General features: G+C 36.6%; 1 protein-coding gene across 2 annotated transcripts in view; it reads right to left on the bottom strand.

Annotated features, from left to right (window-relative positions):
* The window catches only part of RDX (radixin), a 90,450-nt gene that overhangs the window by 55,008 nt on the left and 24,948 nt on the right, over nucleotides 1-10,494 (bottom strand). For both annotated transcript variants that reach the window (XM_080815177.1, XM_080815176.1), the window contains 3 exons: nucleotides 9,563-9,646; nucleotides 4,560-4,655; nucleotides 3,770-4,044 (listed from right to left, as the gene is read on the bottom strand). In XM_080815177.1, the coding sequence (XP_080671303.1) occupies nucleotides 3,770-4,044; nucleotides 4,560-4,655; nucleotides 9,563-9,646 (455 nt within the window). The remainder of the gene's footprint in view (nucleotides 1-3,769; nucleotides 4,045-4,559; nucleotides 4,656-9,562; nucleotides 9,647-10,494) is intronic.

The raw sequence follows: 10,494 nt of genomic DNA, 5'->3' as shown, positions 1-10,494 counted from the left end.
CTTTTTGCTGCCTGGCCTTGGCTGCTCACCAAAAGGAATGCCATCAGCCTTGAGGGCATAATGAGTGCAGCCAATTGCTGGTACCATGACATTAACTAGATCTGAAGGTATGGATTAATTAAATTGGATGCCACTAAGATTTATATAAGGTCTAGCTTTTTACATCCTGCATTTCAAATCTCATTTGTTTGCATTTTACATAATGTACTTGTACTATTAATCTGCATGACTTGTTTGCAAGTATTCAAAAATACCTACCCTCTCTTTCTTCTGTCCAGAAAAGAGTCCTTCTTCATGGCTAAGGCCAATCCATTCTACTTGGCTTTAAATCTGTCTATCTGCACCTTTAAAGGGCTCCTCCCCTCACTTTCTCAGGATCTACACTCTGTCACTGATGACGGGGACATATTTACTGTCCCTTGCATACATGTATATATTATTATATCTACTTCTTTGTGTTACAGAGAACAAAAGACCACATCCATATTGCTCACCACTATATGCCCAGTGCCAGTACTGAAGAGGTACTCAAATATTTGCAGAGAGAATAAAGGATTAAGTCAGTTCTTTCCCATTTTTAAAGAACACATCTATGAACTCATGGTTCCCCAGGTTTTTTGTTTTTTCCTTTTTCACAGCCAAACCTCTTTCGAGAGCTATCCATATTCACTATCTTTCATTTCCAAACCTCACATCGACCGCCTCTAGTCCACCATGATCTGGCTGCAACCACCAACACCACACTGAAGCCGCTTTCACTAAGGTCACTGCCAATCTCCTTACTGTTAAACCCAACAGACACACTACTCCCTCAGACTCAACCTCTTTGTTACTATTTGACGCTGCTGATCAGTTTCTCCTTAAAGCTTCCTTGCACCTTGGCTTCCATGATTAACAGTCCTCTGGTATTATTCTTCACTCTCTGGCCATTTTTTCTCAATTTGCTTTATAGAAGCCTCTTCCCCTGTGCTTAAAAATTAAATTCCAACAAAATCTGTCCTGGGCCTTTTGCCCACTCTATATGTACTTTCAGGTCCATCTCTTTCATTCCCATAGGAAAATTATCTATTTGCTGCTTATTCCCAAAACTGTATCTATAGTTCAGACTGCTCTCCAAGGTCCAGATCCAAGCCTACCAATTAATACTGGCTATCTTCCTTGGTTATGCTGCAGAGGTTTCAAACCCAATAGACTCAAAACTGAAATCTTTTCCAAAACGTATCCTTTCTTCCCTTATCTTGGAAAAAGGTATTACCAACTACCTATATACCCAAGTGAGAAACCTGACACATAAAAACTCATGTCTATCTAGCTCTTTTCCAAGGAGAGAGCAATGTTATCTGGTGAACTGATAATGTACACCACCAGACAGCTAAATGTACTGTGGGAGAACAGACTGCTTATCTGGACTTTTCTATATAGTAATTTTTCTTTCCTCTACAAGAATTAAAAGCATCCATCAAAATCATCAAATTGTGCGTCATTTATGATCACCAAATAACCTGATTACTAATTCCATGCTCAGGTACTTAAGATCGTGAGAAAAAGTATGCTACAACACATACATAGAATAAGTAAATCACTATGAAGGTATTTCCTCCATTCTACATATAAAAATTAGTATTCTGATTTTATGAGTAAGCTTAGATAGCTTGAAATAGTTCTCCAAAGACAACCAATTTGAAGAACACCTATCTCGATCTTCAAAATTAAAGACTAAACCTTAAAGAGCATGTGCTATCTTTCTTCTTTTTAAACAAAGTGGGTTATAGCACACATGCATTTAAATTAAAGAAATTTAATTGTGCTTAAGTGTGATACCAGTATTTAAAGTCTCTTTAAAAATCACATAACTATTAAAAGTAAGCCAATTACTTCATGCTCAACCAAACAGCAATCTAATGTCACATTCAAAGAACCACCATGTGTGTTACACCTGAGACAAGACATGCCTATTCTTTTATGAACAATTAGGAAATTTCAAGGGCAATTTTGATTATATATAATATTTACCTTATATGCTGATTTAAAACCTAACCTGCTGTGCCTTTTACTAAACGTAAGTTATATCTCAATTTTGGTACAGAGCTATGGACTGTACTGTACACTTGAAACTAATGTAACATTGTGTGCCAATTATACTTTAATAAAAAATAAAAATATATAAAAAAATTAAACCTCAAGTAAGATAAAAACTAGCCCTTATCTGAAACGAAAGTCTACTGTGCCAGTAACCAGCTATTTAATTCAATGTTTAAAAAAAATCTGAGACCAAGAGCTTGGAGTTGGAATAATAATCAAAACTAAACATAGAGGCTAACAGGTGTCTCATATTCTTGATTCTTTGGTGAACAGTATGCATTATTTTACCTTCCAAGAAAACTATTATTGCAACAGCATTACAGGGTAACAGTAATAAACAGTGTAACATTTAATCATCAAATATTAAAACTACTGTGCTTAATGATACCGTATAAAACATGTATTAACTCAACTTACTCCACAAAAATAAACATTAATGCCCACAACCAAACGGAATAAAAGTGGACATGAAGTAGTCTCCCTTTTTCATATTTATGACCTATGAAAAAGAAACTACCATGTAACAGCTTAAATACTAGAAGTACTGCAACTGTGAAATTTTAGGTTAATAATACACAATTTTGCATTTAAACAGAAATTTTAAAATTCAGGAATTCGGACTAAGAGAGTAACACTTTCTTTCCAGGTTCTAAAAAGATCTCCATGTACATCTAGTGTGCAATTCTAATTATGAATTGAGATATTTTAAAGTAACATTTGGTGCTGTACTTCTCAGATCTCATAACTACTACTACCAACCAACACTTGTACCACACTTTACAGTTAAAACTATAAACCAAAAAGTTCTTGTTCTATAGTCATAAACCATAATGTAGGAGAGCAGGATTACTATCCCCACTTTGCATACTCAGATACAGAGGCTGAGATTTCAGATTATGCACGTAAGGTCACCTAAGTAGTAAAGGGCAGAACTAACATTCAAACTCTAGGTCTTCTGCCTAATGATTTCTTCCTATGCCATGCTGTTTTAAAGTAACGATTATAGAAGCAGTAATATACTGCATATGAGGACAGAGCACTAGACTAGGAGTCTGAAAACTGAGTTTTTAGAACACCTTTTACAGGGTGCCTGCTTGGTTCAGTTGGAAGAACATGAGACTCTTGATCTCAGCGCTGTGAATTTGAGCCCCATGTTGGGTGTAGAGATTACTTAATTAAACATTAAAAACAAAACAAAAACAAACTTTTAAAAAGTTAGAAACTGAATTCTAATTCTACGGAGGAAATAGAGCATGGCACTTCTCCCATCTGACTTTTTTTTTTCCCCCTTCCTCCTCCAGCTTTATTGGATAGTTTAAAATTACATTTCTGTTTTCTAGGACTTCAGTTGCTTTTTTCATCTGACTTTTTATTTTTCCCGAGCATGGCACTTCTTACTCACAAAGCATTTATGAACCACCTATCTGCCTGTGTTAGTGAGAATTTTTATCAAGCAACAATAGTCACATCCTCTCCCAAACCCAAATTACCACTACCTCCATTTATCGCTTATCCGTGGGAATGAGAAGAGGTAGAAACTTTGAGTAATTACAGCATATATAAATCTATGCAGCTACAGGTCATGACTTCTAAAAGAATATACTCTAACAATTTAAAAAAAACAGTTTTAATCTATTTATAAATTTCTTTTTCAGACAATTTAACGTAAAAAATATATTTCACTTACCGCTGGGGTAGGAGTCTATCATTAGCCAGGTAGCCTGGTTTATGCATCTCTTTATTATAATCTCCATACTTGGCTTGGACAGCATAGGAAGCCAAAAGAACTGCAGTTTCTGGTGGACAATATATCTCATCATTTAAGATAGCTTCCTTAACTTGCAAGAAGAAAAGTCTCTGGGTTATTTCTTGAATTAATTCCTCAGAAACATCTTCAGGAAAGAATTTAGCTCTAAATTTGAACTGTAAAGGATTCTCTTTTTTAACATCTTGCTGTGTAACCTGGAACAGTAATTTCAAGCATAATCGACAAAAATCCTAAATTCACATCAAATTCTTTTTTAGAAGAAAGTAGCATGTAAAACCCAAAGATTCTAAATCCATAACTAAGACTCTAGTGTGTAAGATTCTAAACTTATTAGACATGTGAAAAAAAAAAGATTCTATGTGCTAACGAATGGGATCTGTAACTCATAGTGGCAATAATAACCAAGTTGAAACTTCCCTTAAGAAGTTTATCCTGTAATGTTTGAGCCAAAGTCAAAGTACTCAGTTACACCTAATATTTATTATGTGTTAAGTTTTCAAACGGGAAAAATGAATGAACATTTCTTTTCTCTAAGATGAGTTCATGGTAACATACTGAATTAAAAGACATGAAACGTTTAATAATTGAGATAATTATTAAAGGAGGTCTGACTGAATTGATTCAAACCCTGAGCTTTTCTAGTACAAATTCATGATCATAGTAACTTCAAAGTAATTTAATTATCAGTTGAATTTTATATGTATTTTACCTTTTTATTTAGCTTAAGCCATGTAGAATAACCTTTGCTGTCCACATATTGCAGCCCAAAAAACCAAACTTCACGCAAACCAACTGTTTTCACCACCTTAAAAAAAAAGTTCAGTTTCAGTTCAACATTCACAGTGAAAGTAAATGGTACTATATTTCAAAAGAAAAACAAAACTACATAGGTATTATAGGTGTATTTTTTTGCTATAGAGATCTTTCTTAAATTTAATACGTTAATTACAGGGACGTTTCTAAAAACTTAAATTCAGGTTTCATATATATTCTATTTTGTAGTGTCATTTCAATCTTGTTTGATCCATGCTTTTTTTTATACCTCTTTTTCTTCCTCATCTCCCATCATGACCCCAACAGATAACAAGTCTGGGAAGCAGATACAAAGCTGTCATAATCCCACTTTCCTATTTCAGTGTACCCCCACAACTACACAACTGGGTAGGCAAGGCAAATAGTATCAGTTTGGTGATAAGAGTCTCTGAGCCATTTAAAAGCCATTTAAGGGATGCCTGGGTGGCTCAGTTTGTTAAGCAGCTGCCTTCGGCTCAGGTCCTGATTGGGATCGAGTCCCACATCGGGCTCCTTGCTCGGCGGGAAGCCTGCTTCTCCCTCTGCCTCCGTCTGCCAGTGCTCGCTCTCTCTCTCTCTCTCTCTGACAAATAAATAAATAAAATCTTTAAATAAATAAAAATAAAAGCCATTTAAAAGACATACCAGGTTATCCAACTGGTGATTTCACATCCCCTTCTACCCTTCATTATCAAATATTCTGTTCTTCCCTCACTGAGCAAGAAACCATTCTTGAACATGCCCAAATTTTATCCCTACAGCTCTGTTCATGCCTTTTCTTCTGCCTAGAATGTTTCTTCTGTATTTTTACCACCCATTGAATAATTTATTCCTCAAGCCCCAGTTCAACTAACATGCTTTCTGTGAATGAAGCTATCCTGTTATATAGATAAAATTAATCACTCGTTCCTTGATGTTACCATAGTATTCTATCTATACTATTAGAACATTTACTCTATCATAAGTAACTGTATGATTAGTACTGTTTTTATTTACCCTCCTTCACTGCTTAAAACCAAGAACAGAGATTACTGCCTTAGTCATCTTAAACATGCCCTTTTAAAGAATGGTTAGCCTGTGGCAGGCACTCGAAAGTAGCAGAATAAATAAATAAAGCTAGGACCCACCCAAGAATGTACCAGCACTTGGAAAGCTTATTTTTTTCTAGATCTATATTAAAACAAAATGAGGGAAGTGAGCCAGGAGAGGTGAGAGTTCATTAATATTTTTAAAGCTTTACATAAAGATTCAACATTAGTTTTTTTAAAATAAAGTTCTTTAAGATTTTATTACTTATTTATTTTTAAAGATTTATTTATTTATTTGAGAGAGAGACACACAGCGAAAGAGGGAACACAAGCAGGGGGAGCGTGAGAGGGAGAACCAAGCTTCCCACTGAGCAGGGAGCCTGATGTAGGGCTCAATCCCAGGACTCTGGGATCATGAAGTGAGCTGAAGGCAGAGGCTTAACGACTGAGCCACTCAGGTGCCCCTATTTATTTATTTTAGAGAGAGAATGAGAGAGCATGTGAGGAGGGTTGGGGGGGGAAGAATCTCAAGCAGACTCTGCACTGAGCATGGAGCCCAATGAGGGGCTCTATCTCACTGCCCTGAGATCATTACCAGAGCTGAAACCAAGAGTTGGACAATTAACCGACTGAGCCCCCCAGGTGCTCCCTCAACATTAGTTTTAAAGTGATAAATATTCTTGGCTTTTTTTTTTTTTAAACATCTAAGAAAACGTATCAAGCATTTGATTTCAAGATAGCATACTGAACCCTTCAGAAAGTTTATTTTCCTTCTCTTGAAAAATTGCACTGAAATTACACGCACCAAAAAAATCAAGAATAAAAAAACATCTAGCTGTGCTAGGAAAAGTTACCACCAAAAAAACAAAAACTGAGAAGTTTCTGGATGATACATCATCAGGGCTCCCAACTGATACAAAAACTGATCAAAACCAAACCACCAAACCCTTAATGTAGACAAAGAAGATCCCAAATAACTTAACTTTGGCAAAAGACAGGCTGTCTCAGCAGAAGAGCCACAGAAAAGATTCCAGCTCAGAGTGGCAGAGTAGGAAATTTTCACAGGTCAGGAGCGACTGAGAGGTGTCAAAGTAGCTAGCCTGTTTTTGCCTCTAGGTTGCGTGTGATTCATGATGCTGGCTAACTAAAGGTGGGATCTTCCATAGTGGGCACATGGGATAGTACCCTAACTAGCTTGAGACAATCACAACAAACACCAGGAACAAGAGAGCTCAGCTGTGAAATTCTTTCCCTACTACTTCCGGCAACATTCTCAGAAACTTTCAATCACATATTTTTATAAATAAAAAAATACTTGGGCATTAACTACAATATATGTATATTTGCCTATAAATTACACACATGCTATCACACATACATTATAGAGCATTTAAAGTAACTTTAAAAAGGAAAGACAAAAATATAAACAAACATTTTAATATTTTTTTCTTGCATCCTTTTTTAAAGATTTTTTTTTTCATTTATTGGAGAGAGTGAGAACGTGCAGAGAGAGGGAAAGAGAGCGAGCGCGCACGCACAGGAGCAGCGGGAGGGGCAAAGGGAGAGGGAGAGCAGGTTCCCTGAGTAGGGAGCTGGATGTGGGACTCAATCCAAGGACTCAGTGATCATGACCTGAGCCGAAGACAGATGCTTAACTGACTGAGCCACCCAGGAGCCCCTTTTTCTTGCATCCTAACAGAACCTGCTGAATACTTCTTAGGGATAAGAATACTCTCTAATCCCACAGGTAGAAGCTGGAAGAGGATGACAGTGTAGAAGAAACAGGGAGCAAACCAAAGGACCTCCAGCACTCAAAGCCCCCTACACACAGCAGCTAACCTCAAGCGCATCGTGATCAGAAGTGAGCCTTTGCTACAGGTGGACTCATGTTGCTATGTACCCTCATTTGAGAGGACTCCTGTCTCTAGTCTGCTCCTGGCCTTAACCCTGACCCTACCTACCTGCCAACGCACTCCATATACTCCCTATACCCAAGGTAAAGCCTGCTTTTAGATCCTTCGATTTGGGCTCAAGAGGAGCTGTCAGGGAACAACAGTGACTTTAAGAATTAACTGCTCAACATTGGGGAGGGTATGTGCTATGATGAGTGCTGTGAAATGTGTAAACCTGGCGATTCACAGACCTATACCCCTGGGGATAAAAATATATTACATGTTTATTAAAATAAAAAAAATTAAAAAAAAAAAAAAAGAATTAACTGCTCAGAGAGCACATTACAGATAATAATACTCCCTAATCTAGAACTTCATTTACACTATGAAATGCTGTGTGTGTGCATCAAATGCTGTCCTCTGTACTTAACATGGATTCTCATTTAGTTCTCACAACAACCCTCTAAGGGAAGAATACTATCATCATCCTAATCGTACAAGTGAAAAAAATAAGGCAAAGAGTAATTTGTCCCAAGTCAAACAGCTAGAGCGGGGACTCCGATGCAGGCAGTGTGGCTCTAGAACCCCCACTTTTAAACTACTACACAGTACTGCACTATAATAAATGAGGCTTACTTTCTCCTGGTGTCTAAACTAAAGCAATTCTACTTGATAAAAAGCAAGTAATTTATTTCTCAGTTCACAATACCAAAGAAGCCCACTTGCTGATAAGTTTTTGACCACCAAAAACATTTCACTCACTATAAATAAGATTTCAACTTGTTAAGAAGTAAATACAACGAATGCTAACTCCATTCACATTTACATTCAAGTAAGATAGATGATATATTTACAAACAGGAAGCCTAGAGAAATCAACAGAACTAGCTCACAGTTCACAAGGTAAAATACGTACAAGGTATGCACGGTGCAGGTAGCTGCTTATGATTTTAAGGATTTGCTCACTCTACCAAAAACCTTTCATCTTATAAAAAGACCTTATCAGGGCTTTCAAGATCATCAATTAACTTATCAGGAAGATTAAGTATACTATTTTGTCAAGAAAAGAAACAACTTTCCAGTAATTTTAAAATTTTGTATATTTTAGATCTATATGAGATACCTAAATAAACCCAAAATATCTACTAGGTAATTTACTGAGGTGTACTAGAAACTCTGCCTCCTGTTCTGTTCTCTAAGGTCAAGGAGGTCTGACCACAGACTCCTTACTCTTCTGCCCAAATGTAAAAGTCCCTGTAAACATCCTCCCCTGAGTCTCACCCCTGTATCACCCTCATTCCACTTGTAATCATCAAATCACCTTCCTAATCACTTGGCCTCAGGGCACCAATCTCTCTCCTCCCCTTCTCAATAAAACGTCACCTACAACATTACTTACTGCATCACATGGGGTGCTTAAATAAACAAATAAATAAGATATTAATGATTTCCAGTAGGACCCAGAGAATTTGAAATCAGAGTATCTGGACGTAGTCTGCAAGCATTGCCCTTCTTCTCTTTCTAAAGCCCCACAGGTGACTCAAATGTGCACTCAAGAGTGAGAAAAAGACAGCACCAGTAGTCCAAATTCCTCAACATGACACCCATGTTAGCTTATCATGAGCCTACGCATGGACTGCTGTCAGGCGCCTACTTGTAGACTGTAATTCCCTGGGCCTTTGCTCCTGCCATCCCCTCTATCTAGGATCTCCACCCATCTCCACCCATCTCCACCCGGCTAGGGACATTATCTTTTCATTTCTTTGAGTCCTCATCACAGCGCTTTACTTAGAGGATGTTCAAGAAATATCTGCTGATAATTACCTCTCTTTCCAATCTAGAAATGAGAAAGAATAATAGCTCTATAGCTATTCGAAATAACTGAAAAGATACCATGAAAAATTCCAAGTGCGACACTGTTGCAATAGCAGTAAAGTTACAGGAAAACATACAAAGAAGTTGCAACAGCTCTTCTGCATACTTCATATGGCTAAATGATACCTGGTCAAAAAGCTGTTTGCCAGTGGTATTGGGCTGGATGGCAAATTCCAGCTCGGCATCCATGGTGGTCACTCGTACGTTGATCTGCAATAAAACAGAAGGGAAAATCACTAGGAAAGAAAATATACTTAGCAGCAATATTTTTATCTGATTTATAAAATAAAGTAAATATGTAGGCAATGAAAAGCTACACCATATTTGTACCTAAGATTTTCTTCATTAAAGTGATAATGTTTGATTTTAATCACAGGAAATCTTAAATCTATTTAAAAAAGAAAGAGCTTACAAAGTCCTCTTTTAAAAACATTTATTGAATACTTGGCATACACTAGGCACTAGGCCATGAGCTTTCCATGTTTTCATTAAGCCTCTGCGACAATACTAGGAAATATGTCATGTCTACAGAAACTAAAAGAGTTCCCCATTACTTGCCCAAGGGCACAGGGATATCAAACAGCAGAGCAGGTATTTCAGGAGAAACATTAACTCCAAATTCTTTGAATGGCATTCACTATTCTGTATTTTTCAACACAAAATTCAGATATTCAGTTTTATCCTATTGCAAAAATATTCATTTTATAAAAAGAATTCATCAATTGACCTATATGTGTTAGATTCTATTTTAAATTCTTTTTTTTCTATAAATACCTTTGTAGCTGGACATTTCACCAAAAACTTGGCATGCCTTAACTAAAATAATTTTAACTCTGGAGCAGCATCTTCACTTAGAATTCACCATCATATGGTACAAATCGATCTTCTTAACTTTAATTCACATGAATTCTAAATCTGACTTATTTCTCCTTTCTATTTTCTTACTCATTGTAACAACCATGGCTCTGCACATGTAGCTTTTATCTGAAATACAATCTCTAATCAAACAAGTCTTAGAAATCACAAAACTTTTTGTGATATAATAAATATATATTTGG

Source organism: Martes martes, assembly GCF_963455335.1.
Source record: "Martes martes genome assembly, chromosome: 10".
NCBI classification, from domain to species: Eukaryota; Metazoa; Chordata; class Mammalia; order Carnivora; family Mustelidae; genus Martes; species Martes martes.
This window is presented reverse-complemented; position numbering and strand designations above follow the sequence as displayed.